This window comes from Arachis duranensis, chromosome 9 (genome assembly GCF_000817695.3).
Source record: "Arachis duranensis cultivar V14167 chromosome 9, aradu.V14167.gnm2.J7QH, whole genome shotgun sequence".
In the NCBI taxonomy this organism is placed as follows: Eukaryota; Viridiplantae; Streptophyta; class Magnoliopsida; order Fabales; family Fabaceae; genus Arachis; species Arachis duranensis.
The window spans coordinates 69,089,771-69,112,509 of NC_029780.3; the positions used below are offsets into that span (position 1 = coordinate 69,089,771).

The following is a 22,739-nucleotide window of genomic DNA, read 5'->3' on the forward strand; positions in this document are numbered from 1 at the left end:
TAACCATTAGGATAATATCAAAGGGATGGAGAATTAAGCAATATGATTTTCATAATGCTTTTCTCAATGGACACTCCAACCACAAGATTTTGAACACTCCAATCTTGATGACACGTCATCTTAAGCAGTTTTTAGGATTTTCTTTAAATAATTTTAATCAAATTTCTTATATTTTCTAGTAGAATTTCATAACTAATCAAATATTTGAACTTGTATTAGTATTATTATGTTTTTAGGTATTTTTGTCTTAAAATAATAAAAAAATAAAGCCTTTTTAGCAAGAAAATACAAAATCAATTCAAGAACGATCCAACCATGCACAAAAGGAAGAAAACCCGACGCCCAAGCCTTCAAGCAAGGACGCCCGGCGGCTGCTCCACAAGCCCGACGTCCTCCCATCCCCTTACACACTTCCGGCAGAAGACTCCACAAGCCCGTCGTCCCTCCTTGCCTCCAAGCCTAAGCCCGGTGTGCAATTATCCCTAGAGGTGCAATTGGGCTTACATCCAAAGTTGAAGACCTTAAGCCCAGCGTGCAATATTCTTCAATTCACAGGATGTAACAATTAAGGCCTAAGTCCAATTATACAAATCATAAAAAATCTTAATCTCATCCGAAGATTTAAGATTTAAGAAATTAGTTACCATTAATTCCTCTAGAAATATAAAGATTTAGTTGTTAGAATTTGTTTCTAGATTAGATTTGAATTACTGTTTTGATTTGAATTTGAATTTGAAGTAGAAAGTTAACTATTTTATCTTTCCAAAAGATAAAGATTAGGGTTAGTTTTGAATTTTAATTTTAGATAGAATTTAGGATATAAATATGTGAACCTTGATCACAGAGAAAAATCATCCATCGGAGGATCACTTTCTCATAATTAGAATTAGTTTCTTTTCTATCATGAGTTACTAAACCTCTTCGTTGAAGGTTAAGAGCTCTGTTTGGTTTTAGGATTGATAATGTAAGTATTTTCTTTATTTTAATTCATGTTTTTTTTTTTTTTACTTTTTCAAGATTAAGTTTTGTTCTTCATCAATAAGGGTTAGAACTATTGAAAAATATTCTATATCAGTCTTGGATTCTGATTTTATATTTGAAAAAATTAATTTTAGAATTAACTTAAAACTTATCTCATAATCTTCACGTATTTAGATCTAGTTCAAATATGTGACATATATAATTCGGCTAGTGATAGTTCTTGAAGATTGTGTGGCTTAAGAATCGAAACTGTTCTTCACCTCTTCTCTCGATTAGTTGACCAAGAAATTGGTGATTAATTGGGTTTAGAGAAATTAAATCATTAAGGGATTGTGGTTTAGTTATAAATGATTTGTTGTGAAAAGATTTTTGCATCAATTAAATAAGAAAGCAAAAGCATCATTCTTTCAAGAATCAAACATCTCCAAAGCTTTCAACGCTCTCATCTATTGATTTTTTTCTCAAATTCAATCATTATCCCAATTCTCTTCCTTTGTTTCTTCTATTCTTTAGGATCCACAGTCCAATTTCTAAGGTTTGATTGATTTAATTATATATTTAATTAGACATTGCTTGCCTTAATTCGCTAATCCTCGCGAGAACGATATCCTCTCACCGTTGTATTACTTGAATGATTTGGTGCACTTGCTGACATCCATGAATTTTAATTTTCGCTCATCAAATTTTTGACACTGTTGCCAAAAATTAATTGATCGAGATTAACAACATACGTTCAGTTAAATCGCTAAGTTAGATCTTATTTAATTTAATTTTCTTTATTTTGTTTAAATTCTTCTTTTCTTCTTTTTTCTCTTCTTTATTCTTCTTTATTCTATAAGGTGCATTTGATTTTTCTTTGTTTCTGTATCTAAAGAACAATCGAGTCGAATATTTTGGAGGTATGTGAGGCAATTAATATAAAGGGTGCATATCTTAGTACATCAGAAGAAACCATAAAGAATGACTTGTCTAATCCATTAAGCCAACAAGTCCGTAATAAAAAGGCTCTAACTAATTCCCAACCTCTAACCTAAAAGACTCAACATCAAGCTAATAACGTTAAAGAAGTGCTTGTTGAAAGACAACCCAACTATGATTAATTTTTCTTTTCTTTTCTTTGTTTTCATTTACATTCTTCTTTTTTCTTTCTTCTACATGCATCATGTTATAAAAAAAGGGGTCTTTTTCTTTTCTTTTTCATTATTAGATTCTGGTCTCTATTCATAATTTTTTATTGATTTTAATTTTTAAAATTAGTTTTCAAAAGATTTTGCTTTATAACTATCATCATTGTTTATTTTCTAAAAGACCACTCTGCATGCATGCATATCATCCTTCTCAATATCATTCTCTATTATCATACTTCACATACAAACACACATTCAAATACTACACAGATTCCACATTTACTTTATATTCACGTTTATCTTCTCTTCTTCTTTACCCACTTTTCACATCACAACATATTTCACCTTTTCCTCACTTATATGCCCACACTTAGAAACTTAACCAAACTCTAAGTTTAGTATTGAAAATGGTTAGAAAAATTTATTTTACATCTTTTGAGGTATTTTTTCAGGAACTAATAGGCCTCTATTCAAAAAGAGGACAAGTAAACATGTAGTAAATTTGAATTATATTTCTCTGATAGTTAGTTAGATATTTCTATTCTTTCTTTTATGCATTTCAAATTAATTTTCAAAAAAAAAAACATCCATGGATGTTTTAATTGAAAAATTAGTTTTTAAAATTTGAGCATGCATTATTCATCTTTCTCTTTTTCTTTCCTTTTATTTTCTTTTTACATCATCTTCTCTTTAAGATTTCTATCCCTATTTTCCTTTTCTTTTCTTTAATGTTGCATCAAAATTTTTTTTTGCTTGTTTCTCTAGCGATCAGTTTATAAGAAGGATATCTTAATGAAAAAATTGAATAATAAATTCAAAACAAAAGTGGTGGTGCACAAAATATGTAGTGATATTTGAGAAATTTAATAAGATAATTGAATCTTGGGGAAATGAAAAGACAAGATTCAAAAACAGAAATTCAAAGAAGTATTATGAGAATTCAACCATCAATTCCTTGGAGCAGTGAAAACAGAAAAACAGTCAAAAGCCTCAAAGATCTTTTCCAAAATTAAAAGTGAAGTAACTGCCTTGGAGTCATATATGACCAAAGGAATTCTCATAATATAATGAGGATCTAAGTTTTTGGAAATTCTCAAATCTTAAGTATGCAAGATTCATCAAAGATAAGAGAAGCCGAATGAAACCATAAGGATTATCATAAATCCCACTTTTGTTTTTAAAATTAATTTTGCAAACTCTTCAAATCTTTTCACTTAAGATAAACTCTATTTACTCTTTTTTTTGTTTGAGGATAAGCAAAGTTTTAAGTTTGGTGTTGTGATGACATGACATCTTAAACAATTTTTAGGGTTCTTTTTAAATTGATTTCTTAGGTTCTCTTAGAATTTTAATCAAATTTTTCATATTTTCTAGTGAAATTTCATAACTAATCAAATATTTGGAATTATGTTAGTATTATTGTGTTTTCAGGTGCTTTTGTCTCAAAATAATAAAAAATTAAAGCCTTTTTAGCAAGAAAATACCAAACCAATTCAAGAACGGTCCAACCAGGTCTAAAAGGAAGAGAACCGGACACCCAAGCCTTCAAGCAAGGACGCCCGACAGCTGCTACACAAGCTCCGCATCCTCCCATCCTTGCACACATGCTCGGTGGAAGACTCCACAGGCTCGGCGTCCTTCCTTGCCTCCAAGCCCAAGCCCAACATGCAATTGTGCCTGGAGGTGCAATTGGGATTACGCCCAAAGTAGAAGACCTCAAGTCCGGCGTACAACACTCCACAACTCCCAGGATGCAACAATTAAGGCCAAAGTCCAATTACACAAATCATAAGAAATCTTAATCTCATCCGAAGATTCAAGATTCAAGAGATTAGTTATCATTAATTTCTTCTAAAAATATAAAGATTTTGTTGTTAGGATTTGTTTTTAGATTAGATTTGAATTGCTGTTTTCAGTTGAATTTGAAGTAAAAAGTTAGCTATCTTATCTTTCCGAAGGATAAAGATTAGGGTTAGTTTTGAATTTGAATTTTAGATAGAACTTAGGATATAAATAAGTGAACCTTGTTCACAGAGATTAATCATCAACTAGAGGATCACTCTCTCATAATTAGGATTAGTTTCTTTTATATCGTGAGTCCCTAAACCTCCCCGTTGAAGGTTAGAGGTTCTGTTTGGGTTTAAGATTGATAATGTAAGAGTTTTCTTTATTTTAATTCATACTTCTTTACTTTTTCAAGATTGAGTTTTGTTCTTTATCAATAAGGGTTAGAACTATTGGAAAATATTCTATATATGTCTTAGATTCTGATTTTATATTTGAGAAAATTAATTTCAAAATTAACTTAAAACTCATCTCATAATCTTCACTTATCTAGATCTAGTTCGAATACGTGACATATAATTTGGCTAGTGATAGTTCTTGAAGATTGTGTGGCCTAAGAATCGAAACTGTTCTTTACCTCTTTTCTCAATTAGTTGACTAAGGGATTGACGATTAATTGGGTTTAGAGAAATTAAATCACCAACGGATTGAGGTTTAGTTATAAATGATTTGATATGAAAATATTTTTCCATGAATTAAATAAGAAAGTACAAGCATTGTTCTTCCAAATCAAGCATCTCCGGAGTCTTCAATGCTCTCATCTATTGATTTTCTCTCAAATTCAAGCATTCTCTCAATTCTCTTATTCTGTTTCTTCTTTTCTTCAAGATTCACAATCAAATTTCTAAGGTTTGTTCGATCTAATTAGATATTTAATTAGAGTTGCTTGCCTTAATCCGTTAATCCTCGTAGAAATGGTATCAACTTACTGTGGTATTACTTTAACGATCTGATGCACTTGCCGACATCCGTGAGCTTTAATTTTCACTCATCAAATCCTCATTTAGTTTGTAAATTAAATAAGGCTATTTATGGATTAAAACAAGCTCTTCGAGCTTGGTACTTAACTACCACTACAGCTTTAAAAACCATATGTTTCAATAACACTACATCTTATCCATCTCTATTCACTAGACATATTGCTCATTCTGTTATGTATATTTTAATCTATGTTGATGATATGCTGGTTACTGATAGTGATGAGAACGAAATGCATTCTATTCTTACAAAACTACATTCTAGTTTTTTACTTAAAGACCTTGGTGACTTCAATTACTTCTTAGGTATTGAAGCTGTTAAACATTCTGATAATCTTACTATGTTAAATCAGACTATATATACATTTGAATTATTATTGAGAGCTGGTATGCAAGACTCTAGACCTATGAATACTCCAATGATATCTTCTTCTTGATTAACAGCTCAATCAGGTGCTCCCTTTGAGGATCCAACCCTGTTTAGAAGCATTCTTGGGGGTCTCCAATATGCTACTATAACTAGACCTTACATTATTTTTTCAATCAATAAAGTAAACCAATTTATGGCCAAACCTTGTCAAGATCACTGGTGTGCAGTTAGGAGTGGCAATACTACCCGAACACATGGGTACCAACCCTACCTTACCCGTTTGAGGCGGATAATTATCCGCTCCCGCATGGGGACGGGTTCTTGGGCAGGGCGGGATGGAGTCGGATTTAGGTTAAACAGCCCCTACCCATCCCGATATATATAATATATATCAATATATATACTTTTAATATATAATATATGTAATATATATAAAATAATTAGTAAAATGATTAATAATATTGTATCATATTTGGTTAGGTTTAACTTTTACTCCCGCGGGTAGAAGCAAAACGGGTTTGATAGGGTTATTGTAGGGCAAGGCGGGGTCGGGTAGGGTAAAAATCCGTCCCTACCTGTCCTATTTCTACCTCTATGTGCAGTCAAGAAAATTTTAAGATATCTTGCTGGCAATAGTGATCTAGCTTTGCATTTTTATAAGTCAATTGATTTGAGAATTACTACTTTTTCAAATTTTTGATAGGGCTTCGGTCCTTGATGATAGGGGGTCTACAACAGGTTATTGCATCTAGTATGGTCTTAATCTAGTTTCATGAAAATGTACTAAGCAAGATTAAGTGAGTAGAAGTTCTACAGAAGTTGAGTTTAGAGCACTAGCAACATCTTTTGCAGAATTAACTTGGGTTCAAAATATACTCCTTGAAATGCAGCAGTCCTATCTCACCTCACCAAGTGTTTTCTGTGACAATATGTCATCAGTATTGCTTTCATATAATCCTATTCTACATTAGCAAACAAAGTACTTTGAGATGGACTTATATTTTGTTAGAGAACGTGTAATGAAGGGTCTAATCTCAGTCACTCATGTCCCCCCCAATGAACAAGTAGCTAACATCTTGACTAAACCATTATTCACTATGCTGTTTGACAAATTCAAGAGCAAACTCAGATTACACAATAAATCACCATGAGTTTGTGGTGGATATAAAGGGTATATTAGTCAATTATTCCTAGTTAGTAAATATCTCTAAATAAATTTCTGTAAGTAACTAATAGTTTAGTACTTTTTTTAGTTATCTTGGAGTGCTATGTTTAGTATAAATAGTGATAGTATAGCTAACAATAGTGTGGTTGGCATAGTATGTGAGAAGATCCCAGAAGATCATTAGAAGAATCCAGAAGACCATCAAGCTCTAGAGGAGCTGAGGTGAGTCAGTAGAGGAGTTAGTTACAAGTGGGTTAGCACACTTCTACTCTCATTCATTTTTCGCTCTCTTTTTCTCCTAGTTTCTTTCTTCTTCTTTAATTTGAACCTAGATCTAATACCTTTCATGGTATCAGAGCTTTGGTTCAATCACAGCAATGACAGATCCAGGTTCTGCAGCTCAAATGCAATTAAGCTTCATGTCTACTCCAATCTCAATGAAACTTGACAATGAGAATTATCTACAATGGAAGGTTCAAGCTGAATGAACCATTGAAGGCAATGATATGCTGAATCATCTTACCAGTGAAAAAATTTTGAAAAAATACCTTACAATAGCAGATGCAGCTACAAGATCAATAAATCTTGAGTACAAGGCGTGGAAAAAGCAAGATGCATTGTTGAAATCATGGCTCCTTGCATCTATGTCAAAACCATTCACCACAAGGATGGTTGGATGTGTGTTTACTCATGAAGTATGGTAGAGACTCGAGAATCATTTCACGTCACAGATAAAGGCAAAGGTGATGCAATTGAGAAATAGATTGAGCAGTATTCAAATTGGATCCTTTGTAAGTGTCTGTTTACTTGCAATCAAGAGTACGATAGATGTGCTAGCGTCAGTGGAAGAACCTGTTCGTGAAAGCGATCATGTAAACACTATTTCTTCATGAATTAATTGAATAATATGCTTATCTGATTACATCTCTGATGACACGACCTCGGAGTATCAGTGTTGGTAAGCTAGAAGCAGTTTTAATGGCACATGAAAGTATGTTAGAAAGATTTAGAAAATCGGATCAGTTTATTCAAGCAAATATAGCACAACATGCACAAGGAAATTTCAGAGGAGATTATCACAATAGAGGAGGAAGAATAGGACGTGCTGGAAGAACTCAGTCAAGCTATGACAGATCTGCAATGTTTGACAACAGATCTAGTATTGAAGGCACTGATAGAGAAATTTTTGGTGAAGGCTCTGGTAGAGGAGGCTTCAATGCAAGAAGAGGCTTCAATGCAAGAAGAGGCAACTTCAGTGCAAGTAGAGGTAACTTTCATGAGGATAATAATTTTAGTGGAGGCAGAGATGTTCTTGACTCTCGATTTCAATTCAGAGGAAGAGGAAATGGATCACGTGAGAGGATTCAGTGTCAGGTCTATGGAAAATATGGCCACAGTGCTCTAAACTGCTGGCATAGATTTGACGACAATTTTAGAAGTACTAAGAGCAATAGTTATAACAATTACCACAACAGCAGCAATAATCGTAGAGCTGTGCCGCAAGTAAGTACGAATCTGAATAATGTGATTACTACATTAGCAACACTTGATGATCCTAGTTGGTATCCAGATAGTGGTGCAACACATCACATGACATCAAACTCTCAGAATCTCTTGGAATAGCAAGAGTATGGAGGCTCAGAGAAAGTCATAGTCGGTGATGGTTCAGGTGTGCATATTCATTATGTAGGAAAATCTGTTTTAAAATCTAATTTGAGTGCTCAAACTTTCTTGCTAAGCAAACTGTTACATGTTCCTAATATCACTAAGAATCTCTTAAGTGTGTTGTGATAATGGAGTTTATTTTGAATTTCATGCTGATAGCTGCTATGTGAAATCACAGGAAAACAGTGATTTACTCAACCAAGGAAAATTGGAAAATGGCCTTTATATGTTTCTCAATATGTCAACTACTCACAAAAATTCTCAATCATTGATTTCAGTAGTTATTGCAGATAAGTTCTTGTTGTGGCATGCAAGACTAGGACATGTCAATAATTATGTAATAACTATTGTTCTTAGGAGTTGTAATGTTCCTTTTGTTGTAAATAAGACAGTGTGTGATGCTTGCTGTATTGGCAAATCACATCAACTGCTATTTGCTAGTTCTAAGTCAATATATAAAGAACCTTTAGAGCTTTTTTATTCAGATATATGGGGCCCAACTCCTATCCCTGATAGTTGTGGTAATAGGTACTTTGTTAATTTCATTGATGCTTGTACCAGGTATACATGGTTGTACTTAATTCGAGCCCGAAGTCAACTCAAATAAGTTTTTAATCACGTTCTTGCTATGGTTGAATTGCAATTCAATAAAAAGCTGAAAGGTTTCCAAAGTGATAATGCTACTGAATATTTATCTTTATCTAGAGATCTATAGGCTAAGGGTATTATTCACAGGTTTTCGTGTCCTCATGTGCATCAGCAGAATGGGAATGCTGAGCGGAAGCATATGCAGGTTGTTGAAATGGGCCTAACCTTGGTAGCTGCAGCAGGTATGCCCATCCAATTTTGAGGAGAGACATTCGCTTCATCTACAAGAATCATTAACTATCTTCCAACGCTAACTCTATAACATTGTTCTCCTCATCAGAAGGCTTATGGCACAAAGCCTCAGTATGATAGTTTGTGTGTGTTTGGGTGTTTATGTTTTCCACACCTGAGGGCTTATAACAAACACAAGTTGGATTTTCGCTCAGCTCCTTATTTGTTTTTTGGCTACAAGTCTCAACATAAAGGCTACAACTGTCTTACCACGGCTGGTATGGTTGTTATCAGTAGACATGTGATTTTTAGAAACTATTTTTCCCTTCAAAGATAGTAGTTCTCCCTTTGCCAAGTTACAGGTTCCTAATTCTACTTCAGAGGCTGCACCTACAATGCCAACAATTCCACATGTTCCAAAGAGTCCCAATTCATCATGCTCACACCTCTACACTACCTTATTCTATTCCAATGGATCCTCCTTGCTCCTCACCTTCTTCTCATTCCTCTCATCCTTCTCCTTTACACTTAGTGTCTTCCACTTTTGTCCCTATTCCTACCAGCTGTTGATACTCAGTGTGCTCAATCCCATAACTCTTACCCGATAGTGACTCGTGCCAAAGCTGGCATTCACAAACCTCTAGCTCTTCATGCCAAACTTGAACCTCAAACTGTTAGATAGGCCCTCAGCAATCCTAAGTAGAAGGCAGCTATGGATGCTGAGTACAATACGCTTATGCTGAATAATACCTAGAAACTAGTGACACTACTAGAGAGCAGGGAGGCTATTGACAGCAAGTGGGTCTTTTGTACCAAGTTCAATTCAGATGGCTCCTTGCAAAAGTATAAAGCAAGGCCTGTTGCTCAGGGTTTTGCTCAGCGGCCTGGATTTGACTTTACTAAAACCTTCTGTCTAGTGGTTAAGCCAACTTCCATTCGAGTTGTTTTAACTTTAGCACTTGCCAATGCTTGGCCCATATGGCAACTTGATGTGAACAATGTGTTTCTACACGGTGATCTCGGAGAAGATCTCTATATGCAGCAGCCTCCAGGGTATACTCAGGGTGATGAAACTATGCTTTGTAAGCTAACCAAGGCCCTTTATGGCCTCAAACAAGCTCCTCGAGCTTGGTATCGTAAGCTGGCAGGTGGTCTCAGGGAGCTCGATTTTGTAGCCACCAAATCTGATGTCTTTGTTTTCATCGATTTCTCAAATGGGGTCGATTATTTATTCTTGTCTATGGTGATGATATTATTCTAATTGGTGAAAGTGCTAGTGTCATTACAGATGTGATTCAAAAATTAAACATGCATTTTTTTCTTAAGGATCTTGGTGAGCTGCAGTACTTTTTTGGGCTACAGGTCACAAGAATAAGAACGGGTGGCTTATTGCTGTCTCAACAAAAGTGCATTGGAGATGTGATGAAAAAGGCTGGTATGGAGGGATGCAAACCATGCCAAACCCCTTTGCCTTCCACCATGAAGCTTATGGAAATTAGTGGTGCTTTATTTATGAATCCCAGGCTCTACCACTCTATTGTGGGGAGTCTGCAATATATAGCTATCACTAGACCTGAATTGGCATACAGTATCACCAAGGTTTTCCAGTATATGAAAAATCCGTTAGAAGCTCATTGGCTGGTTGTAAAATGTATTTTGAGGTACCTGGCTAGTACTCTTACTTCAACCCATCTCTAGAGATTGTTGCTTACTATTATTTGGACTGGGGAGGTGATCCCGACGATCGAAAGTCTCAGGGGGGATATTGTGTTTTTCTTGGGAAGAATCTCGTCTCCTGGTCGTCCAAAAAGCAATCTGTCGTCGCTCGCTCCAGTACCAAGACAGAGTATCGGAGCATGGCTGACCTTGTTGCAAAGCTCATTTTGGTCAAGAATTTGATTGGTGAACTCAGGTTTCCTCTTGCTACTCCTCCTCTGATCTATTGCGACAATTTAAATGATGTGCTGCTTGTTGCCAACTCGATTCTGCACTCCAAATCAAAATATTTTGAGATGGACATGCACTTTGTCCGTGATTTGGTCACAGCTGGGTTTGTTCGGGTTAGTCATATTTTAGAAAAGGTGCAAGCTGCCGATGTTCTTACTAAACCTCTTCTTTCTGATTCTTTCTTGCACTTTAGGGACAAGTTGCAAGGTGCAAACTCTTTCCACCTTGAGTTTGAGGGAGAATGATAGTGTAGCTAGTAATAATGTGGTTGGCATAGTATGTGAGAAGAGTCCAGAAGATTATCAGAAGAATTCAGAAGACCATCAAGTTCTAGAAGAACTAAGCTGAGTCAGTAGATGAGTTAGTTGCATGTGCGTTAGCACACTTCTATTAGTGATTCTGTTAGAGAGTGTGATATGGCATGTTAGTAAGGTCTATAAAAATATAAGGGAGACTCATGCAGTGTGTGATTTTGATAGTGATGAATACAATGCCTTCATATCTCTCTTTCTACTCTCGTTTATTCTTCGTTCTCTTCTTCTCCTAGTTCTTTTCTTCTTTAATTTGAACCTGGACCTGATACCTTTTAAATAGCTCTCATTTCTATTCTGTAATATACATTTTAAATATACAAAAATTACTTTATTCTTTTTTATTTTTAGAATTATTCTTCTTTATAAATTTTATAATAATTATATAATAATATAAAATATTATATTATTAGTATATCAAAATTAAATTTATCCATGATTGGAAGTCCTTCATAGTAAGTGTTATTTCTGTTCTGATTAAACTCATTATTAATATATATATACATCTTTTGTTTATTTTTTAGTATAATTTTTATGCATTGACTCATCATTGTCATATGATAATGTATTATTAGTGTTGCATAAGCAAAGGCAATTAAATTTTATATCTGATATCTAAAGGAAAAAAAAATATATATCATTTTTATTTATGTGGCAATATATAATTAGAAATTAGTGTAAATTTTTTGGTACTAACACTGCATAACAAAAAATTTCTTTACTTTCATTCTTTTTATTTATTTAAATATTTAATGAAAGATATTTGGAAAGCCATGCGATGCATGCTGCGATTCATCTTACCCTGTCAACTTTTAGGTAACTCTTTGAGCACATATCACTTTCGTCATCATTTCCTTTGCAATAAGCTTTTACTTCCTGCAATCAAGTAATAAAATACGCAAATTATTATGAACTTAAATTGCACTTAGGAAAAAAAAATACAAAACTAAAGTATGACTTTTTTATTTAATTTTTGTAATATTTTTCAAAATAATTTTACTGTTTTTTATTCAATTATATTCGTAGTGTCTTTTATTTATGTCAAAATTATTCCTGAATATTATTACTCTATTTAAAATATTAGAAAAATAATTAAAATATTTAAAAATAATTTTGACAAAAATAAAAAATATAACTTATCCAAAAAAATTAAAAAGAAAATCCAAATTGTCTAATATTACAACCTCGTAGATACTGTCGGATATGAGGCCCATCCCATGCACAAATGGGATAAAAGCGTTGCCATCGAAGGTGTTGTCCGTGACACCATTTCCAATCATATAACCCTAAACACACCAAAGAACAAAGTGTTAGGTTTAAATTTCTATCATTAGTTAACAATATTTTGCCAATTAATTTAATTTTGATATATTGATATTATAAAACGTTTTGTATAGTTGTCTAATAACATCTCTTTCTTTGCTAATGCAGTGAAATATAACTGGATATACAGTGCATTGAAATTGAACTAATAATTTAATTTAATTTAATCAAATCAAATTTCATAGCTTCTTTACGTACCTTGAAATTGATCACGGGCTTAATACCACCCTTGATTCCTGGAATAATAGCAGTACATGTAAATAATTTATGTTATAATTTCATCTAAGGAAATATTTTCTATCTTATATGAACAAACAATCTTGAATTGTCTGAATAAATTATAGTGCAAGTTGGAAAAAAGAAATCAAAATTCTACAGACGTGTGTGTATGTGTGATACCTTTGATCACTTCATAAGCCAACGTGGGAACATATATTCCAGCATAAGACTCCCCGGAAATATAAAATGGATTTTCAAGAAATTCAGGGAATTCCTCAAACCACTGCCAAGAAATCATATACATATAATTAATAGGAACTCATCATGGATTAATTTGATCTTATTATTGTTAGAATTTTAACAATAAAATATTTATTTTGTGTATTGTGAACAGAATTTATATATTATTGTTCCTATAAGCGGAATTACCTTTAGGAGAAAAGCATGAGTATCAGATGCAGTTTGTAAGTCCCCAGTGTTGTATTTGCTGGAATTCTTGGAGTAAGAGAGACCCACCCCAGCAGGTGAATCCAAATAAATAATACTGGAAACCTGAAATAACGTTTTATTAATTATTTTAATTCAAGAGCAATCTTATTCATTTTAAATTTCATGCAAATTAAACTTCATCAAAAATTAAAATTTTCTTCATTTTTATTCCATATACCCTACGTTAATAAGGAAAAGGTAGGTTGTTAATTAAATAATTGAGAGAATGTCTAACACATGCAATGTTTTCTATAAATTAAATATTCCCCCGTCATTGTGCTAATCACAGGTGATATATAGATATAGTATTAGTATACAAATCTAAACAATTCTTTTTTTTTTTTTGGTGTAATATATAGAACAATTCTATATATGTAAGACAAAACAATGATGAGCTCCACTTGTCAGTAAAGTCCATTTGCATATTGGAGTGTTGGACCCACCATTTTTATATAAATCCTCTAAATCTTCCAAAATATAACAATCCTATATAACATGCAGCACTTTTCATTATTTGTACACAATGACATAATCTTCAAATCACATGGAATTCAATACCTAAAAACACATAAAATTCAGACAGATCTTGATGTAATCTAAAAAACAACAAAATTAAAACATACAAAAATGATAATAAAATTCAACTCCTAACCTTAGACCAGCTGTATGGATTGATATGCAAGGTGGGAAGATTCCCTTCCGTTTTTGAAGCCTCAAAGTTGAATGGCCCTGCATGCATGATTTCATATATCACATATACATCATCACAAAGTTTTATTATATATCATGAAGCCCAGACCCTCGTTGAATTCTCGTGTCACGTGTCGAATATATTTCGAACACGATATTTATTAAAAATTATTTGATATACGTGTTTTTTCTGTTCAATCGTGTGTCTTAATAAAAAATAAAAAAATTCTCTAAACACACTTAAATATCATCACGTATTAGCATATTCAAGGTTATTTTTAATTTATATTCTTGAAATGAGTTTAGAAATAATATATATTATTATTCATTAAAACAAAAAGTAAATATTTTATGTAATTAAAAATACAACAAAAATAGTCTATATATATATATATATTAATAGTATGATATCGAATACTACTGTCTCAAAAATTTGATGTGCACACCAAAAATCAGTTATTAATAAATAAATAATTATATATTTATGTATAAATATATATTGTTTAATTTATTTTTAATGTATATTTTATATTTGATAGCTAATTTTTGGTATACATATATAAACTCATGTTTTATTTATCATAAGATAAAATATAAATGTACATATATAGTAGATAACATATATCGATGCGACATAACATCTAGACATACATGACATTTTTTTTGTAACCCTATCAATAATAATTGTATGTTTTCATTGTTCATAATAAGTTGATATAGATAGCACCTGTCATGAAAACGAATAAGAATATGAGACTATAACACATGGATAAGGAAATATAATCAACAATAAGAAATGTGTGGTTAGACTTGGATTGGCTATAATAATACCCATGCCCACCATTTCTGAAACTTATTTTAAATGAGTGCGAGTGTGAGACATTTATTAAACACTAAGAATGGTACGTATATATTATTATACAGCATAATATTTAGCAGCTTAATTAATTATTAAGTAGTTAATTAATAATTATAATTACCATGCTCATAAACGAAGCCATCGAAGCTAGAACAACCTGGTCCACCATTCAACCATAGAACAACTGGATCCTTTGCTGGATTTCTTTCGGAACTTACAAAGTAGTAGAACAGGTTCTTCCCACTCTCAACATTTCCATCAACAGTTATATATCTAAACTCCATATAATAATAATAATAATAATAATAATAATAAGATATATTCAAAGTAATTAATAATTGTGGAATCAAAATCATATATAATATCTTATAAATTTAATGATAGTGGATGGAATATGTCTAAATAAAAGGTGCAACATTACAGGCGTCAATTAGGATAAATTTCATCATAATCATGAAAAATAAATAAATAATAATGTGTGTATATACCCGGAATAATGCTTGGATGGGAAAGAAGTTTTGAAGCCAGGGAGTTGTGTGATAAGAGAGGATGGAGGGGCAGCTTCAATAGAGATCCAAGGAGCAAAAGCAATGCAAAGTGATGATAAAGCTACGCAAAGTACCAAGTTGTGTTGCTCTATCATCCTCATCATCATTCTCTCCTCTTAATTATACTTTTAATTTTGTCTCCTTTTTGGGTGAGACGATAAAATATATACTATAGTTGATCCAGGATGGAGCAATGAAATGTGTTGAAGCTAGTTTTTAAGATGTGGAAGAACCTAATAAGATTTCATAGTTACTAAATAGTTGTAGTAGTCAAGCATCTGTTTATTAATATATATATATATATATATAGCAGTCACTAGTCAAGTATTTAATTGATTAATACTAGTTGAAAAAGAGATCGATGAATAGAGGATTGAATTGTATCGTTGAATATAATCAATAAGGACAAATTGCAAGATAAATCTTAAATTAGTTTTTGAAGTTACACTCAAGTTTTAATCTGTCTCTTAAAATTTTAATCTATTCAAGTTATTCTTTGAACTTTACATCTGTTATTCACGTTAATTTCTAACTCTATTTCTACCACAAAGACATTAAAGACATACTAAAATAGGTTGACAAATGCCACGTCGAATTCCATATGACCACTATTGCAATTTTGATTCTTACCTAATCTTTTCCATTCTATTGCACTCTTTTAGGATAAAATTTTAATAATGTTTGTGGGAAGATGAAATCCTAAATTCTAAACTCTCAAAAAAGTTACGAGAATAATTATAAAAAATAAAATGAAATTTAATGGTCACATTATATTTAGCCTAACAGTCATCAGTTTAAATCAATATATCGTTAATGTTATTCTATAGTAAAAATAGAGTTAGAGACTAACGTGAATTACAGACATCAAATTTAATAATTAAATTGAGAAAATTAAATTTTATAGACCAGATTGAACTAGAAGTACAACTTCAAAAATCAATATAAAGTTTAACTCTTAAATTAGATTTAACACGCACACTACACACAAAGATATTAAAATTACGACATCGACTACTTTTGTAAATGTTTTACACAAACCTCTATGATGTAGAAAATGTGCTAAAATGAGCTCAAACTAATTTGGTAGATATTAAATGCTTTATTTTTATAAACTATTAGATTTTATTAGATAAAACTTAAATAATGTAATAAAAGACAAATATTGATAAAATTTAATAAATATAAAACATATATTAGCTTTGTATTAAATTAAATAAATAAATATAGAATATATTAATAAAAAATTATGCATATTTTAAAATAAATTCAAGTTAAAATGGTTTTCTAATTACAACATATAAACTATCAAATAATTAACTTTTATTTGTATTAATTGATAGATAATTAGATTATTTTATATTAAAACTAAAAATATCCTAAATAATTATTTTTGTTAAAATATTATTACGTAGTATATAAATTTATGCAAATATTATTGAAAACTATATTTTTATTTATAATATTACATATATAATTACATAGAATAAAAATGAACAAATTTTTTTAAATAATAAAAATGAACAATTTTTTTTTATTTTTTGGTTAGAAACAAAAAATAAATAATATTATTGGTTCTTTAATATTTTTTAAATAACGTAAAAATTATCCTACGAGATTGGATGGGCCGGGTACCTGAGGGGTTTTAGCTATGTCATGCTGTCAGTTCTAATTTTTACTTTTAGAAAAAGTAAAATTTTAATTGCTTATTTTTGTGATTAGTATTTTATTTTATATTTAAAGAAATTGATAGAAGTTTGAAACATAATTAGATTTATGCATGGGTACCGGTTCTTCGTCTCAACTTGATTATCGCAGGTTAATATAACATAAGATTAGAAATGATATAAATCATCTCAATTATGTTCTTAAGTCATCATGTTTTGGGTTAGTACCAGTTGGGTCTCAATAGTTTAGATCATCAAGTCATCATTTTTAATTTTTACTTTATTTAGAAAAGTATTTATCTATATTTAGAAAAAGTAAAAAAAGAATAATGTTGTTTGTTTCTTATTTGTCTATTTTTTCAAATTATAATAATACCATCCAAAAAGTTTCCTTTAAAAGAAAGTGAAAAAAACTAACGGAAAAACAACTCAACCTTTTAGATATATATATAAGAAAAATTATTTGTGAAGTTGATATAGTTAAATTATTAAATAATTTGATATATTTGACTTTATATAATAAAAAATAATTATTTGTCAATTAATATAAAACAAAATTTAATTGTTCTATATTTTATAGGTTGTAATTAAAAACGAAATTTTAATATGATCAATTTTTTAATATCATTAAAATTTTACTACATAATAATTTATTTTAATGAATAAGACATATTTATGTTTTTATGTATTTATAGTTTTTTTATTTATTTAAAGAAAAGTTATATTTTTCATTTTAAAAATTGTAAAAAATATTTATTTATTTATTAATATGTTCTATATTTATTAAAATTCATTCACATTATTCTTTAATTTTTATTTCACAAAAATTTAATGAATCATAAAAATAACACATTTAATAAATACAAAGTTGTTGAAGCTTACTTTGAACACACTCCGCTCATCACCTACATGGATCAAGATAACAATGATAAACAAAGTTGAATGATGATTAATTTTTCGGAATATAATAAATTAAAAAGTAATGTAAAAATTAATAAACCACTTACATGTAAAAATCTAGGCTAGTCTCATTCAAGTGTCCTGGGTTCACTCTCAACGTACCAAAAAGTATAAACCATTTTGCAAAATCTTTACGCTAACCATGCATAGTATAAAATTCAATGAATATAGTACTATAATATTTTCAATAATAAGTATTCATATTCAAATTAATTATTTCTTACTTTTAAATAACATGATTTAGTAATAATATTAATTTTTTTTGTTATAAACTTTAGTGATATTTTAAAAAATTTAGTTTTTTTTTTTTAAATAATGTTTTGGTGCCAAAGTTTGGAAAACAAAATAGCCATAACTTTTTTTTCCCATAGTGTCCTAAATAGTAACTACCAAAGTCAAAAGGATGAACTCAATGCATTTAATGGGTTATACTCAGTGTCATCAGCCAAAGTTTGGAGAAAGCGCCCCAAAATACGTAGGTCGATCTATCAGGCCAACCAAGAGCTCAGGTACTAAGACCCAAGTCCGACTGGACTTGGGGAGCAAGTAACAGCTCTCCTCTTCCAATACTTCAATTATTATTCTCAGAGGAATAACTAACTTAGTGTACGCATAGGGATGGCAATTTTTTCGGCGGAGCGAGTGTCCGCGAGAATTTATCTGTGAGGGAGCAGATATGGGAGACGTTTTTTTCCAGCAGGTGACGAGTATGGATACTCGCCTAATAAATGAAGTGGAGACAGGAAAAGAGGTATTCGTCCTGTAGGTACACGTATAATACTCGTGAATATAAAATTACATGTATATCCTTATATATATTAATTTAAAAACCCTAATCTTTTATCCTAAATCTCAGCCTCACTTTCTCACTCAGCAGGTTCACTATTTCCTTCACCCATCTGCCTCACCTAGTAACCTCCTTCTTCTTTTGCCTCCTGATACGTGAAAAATTAGTTCCGCGCAATAACTACCGGCAAGTGCATTGGGTCGCATCAAGTAATAAAACTCACTAAAGAGTGAGGTCGATCCCACGAGGATTAACGAATTAAGCAAACAATAGTTGATTAATTAGCCTAGTTAGACGATTCAGTTTAAAGTGATAAGTAGCTAGCAGAGAAGTAAATTGCATCAAAGTAAATAAAAGCAGTAAAGTGCAGAAAGTAAATGATAGAAAGTAAAAGAAGGAAAATAAAATGAACATTGGGATAAAGAGATATTGCAATTTTCTAGATCAAGTTCATCCTCATCTCTTCCTCAATCAATGCATTCATTGATCGTCTTGGCAATCTTAGATGATTGGATCCCAATGTCTTGGCTCACCAATCTCTCTAAGCATGAACAATTGCCCAATGTCTTGGTTTAATTGTTCATGGGAAGAGGTGAAGTTCGGTCACTGACTATACCACACACATTCATAGATCAAAGTATTGGGAGGATTACATGTCACTATATCCGTCCAATCCCCAACCTAATCCAATGTGAGAAAGCATTTCTAGCATGATTTCCTCGTTCCTTTGTCAAGGCTCCGAGGAAATCCAATTATGAACAATTTCTCCGTCGAGACAATTGTTCAATTGAATTAGGATCGAAAGCTTTCTAGTACGACCAAGAGAAAAGACAGAAAAAGCATGATGAAAATTACAATTGATCCATTAAATAATAATAAAGCTCTCTAACCAAATGAAAAGAGTTAGTTAAATTCATTGCTCTAAATTTAACAGAGAAGAAAGAAAGTGCAGAATAAAGTAGAAGATGAAGAACTAAAACTGGAATTGAAACTTCAAATTCAAAATGGAAATTACAAAATAAAATAGAAAAGAAAATAAAAGAAAGAGAAGTGCATAAAAGGTGTGTGCCAAGGGATGTGATGCATGATTCTGGACTCCACTCCAATCCAGAATGATTTCTCCAATCCAGCTACTGCCTATATATAGGCTTACAGAAAATGAAAGAGAAAATTACAATTGAATTAAAATTCCTAATCTAGATCCTTCTTGTGCCTTGGATGAGTGATAATACATGGGCTCAGCTTGCTTGCATGGTTCAGGGGTGTATTGGGGCCTTTAGTAATGTCGTAGTGTAAAAATTTTCCCCCAGGTTCTGTCATCCACGTTTGTATCAACGTTGGCATGTAAACGTCCGGTCTAACATTTTCCAATCCACGCGTACGCATCCTCCACGTGTACGCGTGAATTACTGCTTTTTGCCAATCGACGCGTATGCGTCACCCACGCGTACACGTCATATCAGATTTTTGCCCAGGGATGATATCGCAGACGTTGGACCCAGCGTTTGCCCCCCAACGTTATCTCCAACGTCAGCCTTTTCACGCGTGCGCGCAGGTGACGCGCACGCGTCGCTTGTCATTTTTCACTACTCACGCGTACGCGTGGGTTACGCATACACGTGGTTTGCCATTTCTTCATCAAGCACGGGTACGCGTGAAGGATGCATATGCATGGCTGCAATTTTTTCCAGGCTTCCTTTGCGCTCACGTTGGGGTTGAGGTTGGACCCCCAACGTTCTCTCCAACGTTCCCTCTTCAATTCTTCATCACAGTGTTGGTTCATTGTCAAAGTTTATTCAAACTTTTCCATCAACTTTGGCTCTCTAACTCTGCTTTCTCTGCTTTTCTGCTTCTATTTAGCCTGTCATCAAACAAACAAGTGTATCAAAGTAACACACAGGATAATCTTTACTTTACTGAGTGTGGTAATGATGTTTAAAATTTTGACTTCTTTTATTGTGATCTATTCCATCATATTTACCCTTTATATTAACAAAAATTCACCTGTGCTTGAGATTTTCTTAATGTAGAGATTTTTCATGCTTTTGCAGCTTTATTAATAAAATTTGTATGAAAACTAAACCAAATTCTAGTGAAAAAGCATAGAAAAATAGCAATGATGTCTTGGCATCACAACACCAAACTTAAATCTTGCTTGTTCCAAGCAAGGAGAGAATCATGCAATAAGGTCTAACAAACCAAGGTGAGAGGAGTAGCAGTGTAATATTCATGGTTAGCTCGTTTTTTTATACATACAGCAATTACAAAAGAAATCAGATGATTGATGCTTCCCACTTTATGAAATTCTTTCTTTATGTTTCTTCCTTGAAACAAGCTTCTCATTCTTTCCTTAGCTTCTTGGGTGCTTTGCACCATGAGTTACAAGCAAAGCTACGACTCTAAATGTTTTGTTTTCAAGTATTACCATTTGATACATAAGCACCACAAGCATTTAATCATAGGACTCTTTTAGCTCATTTTGTTTCTTATCTTCTTGATTCTCTAATCATTGATGCTCAGAGCCTTGAGCTTTGAGGGAATGCTTTTGTACTTGAGCCTAACCTTGACTCTAAGTGTTTTGTCTTCAAGCTTTTTGGTCGATACATAAACACCACAAGTACTTAAAAATTGAATTGTCATTGGTACTCAGAGCCTTCAGCTTTCTCATTGTTTCCTTTTTATTGCCTTAATTGTATTTGCTTGTTCAAGGTTTTTATGATTTCAAAAATTTCATAAAATGTCCTCAATGAAAACTTCAATAAAATAATTTCCAATGTAATTGTGCAACAAATCAATCATGCTAGCTTCCCAATACTTATATGCTCAGACCTTGTTTGTTTATGATTATGAAACTCAATTGCTTTGGATTTACAAAACTCAAGATGGCACTCATGATATCACATCAACATGTTACAGTCAAACTTCAAACTATTCTTATTCACAAGGAGCAATCACACATACATACAAAGAGAATAGAAGACAATCATGCAATTTAAACTACTGGAAACAAATAAGAGAAAGAAGGAGCTTTACCACCTTGTATTTCTTCTTCATTATTGTTGTCCTTCACCTCCTATTCTTCCCCTTCCCATACCAATTTAAGATGATTTCTTATCCTCAAGAAACAATTAAAACAGTGGTGATGAGGTTCATGATGGGTCATGAATGTCTTAAACACTGAAATATGAGTAATGTATGTGGTTAAGCAAGCAAAAATTAAAGGTAACACTGCAGGCCTAAGAAGCAAAGGCATTATGATTAAACAACAAGTGATGTTGCTGGATACATTGCACAAAAAATATAAGTGGCACACCAAACTTAGTGTGACACTTTCTCTTAGAATTGAAGTAAGTATCCGAAAAGATTGGAAAACGGGTTGTTGCAGGGCAACACCAAACTTAGAATGTAACCATATATGCCAATTTTATTTGAAAGAAAGCTAAATAAAAGAAACTATTCTATGTGTTAATAACACAATCACCAAGAGCTAGAAGTGTCACAAACAGGGGCTTCTTGGCGAGTGGTGCACGAAATTGCAATCACACTTTGCAATCCCGCACAACTAACCAGCAAGTGCACTGGGTCGTCCAAGTAATACCTTACGTGAGTAAGGGTCGATCCCACGGACCAAGTAATACCTTGCGTGAGCAAGGGTCGATCCCACAGAGATTGTCGGCTTGAAGCAAGCTATGGTTATCTTGTAAATCTTAGTCAGGATATCAGAGATTATCAGGATTGATTGTGAAAAGCAAAAGAACATGAAATAAGTACTTGTTTTGCAGTAATGGAGAATAGGTTGAGGTTTTGGAGATGCTCCATCTTCTGAATCTTTGCTTTCCTACTGTCTTCTTCTTCAAGCACGCAAGGCTCCTTCCATGGCAAGCTGTATGCAAGGGTTTCACCATTGTCAATGGCTACCTCCCATCCTCTCAGTAGAAATGTTCAATGCACCCTGTCACGGCACGGCTATCCATCTGTCGGTTCTCAATCAGG

General features: G+C 32.4%; 1 protein-coding gene across 1 annotated transcript in view; it reads right to left on the minus strand.

Annotated features, from left to right (window-relative positions):
* LOC107465891 (serine carboxypeptidase-like 20) overlaps positions 1-15,596 on the minus strand; it is a 21,399-nt gene extending 5,803 nt beyond the window's left edge. Inside the window, exons 1-8 of the mRNA XM_021132130.2 lie at positions 15,276-15,596; positions 14,909-15,060; positions 13,891-13,967; positions 13,179-13,301; positions 12,930-13,032; positions 12,729-12,766; positions 12,392-12,493; positions 12,009-12,083 (exon numbers count right to left, since the gene is read on the minus strand). Of these exons, the coding sequence (XP_020987789.1) occupies positions 12,009-12,083; positions 12,392-12,493; positions 12,729-12,766; positions 12,930-13,032; positions 13,179-13,301; positions 13,891-13,967; positions 14,909-15,060; positions 15,276-15,442 (837 nt within the window). The 5' untranslated portion in view covers positions 15,443-15,596. The remainder of the gene's footprint in view (positions 1-12,008; positions 12,084-12,391; positions 12,494-12,728; positions 12,767-12,929; positions 13,033-13,178; positions 13,302-13,890; positions 13,968-14,908; positions 15,061-15,275) is intronic.
* Positions 15,597-22,739: the final 7,143 nt, after the last annotated feature.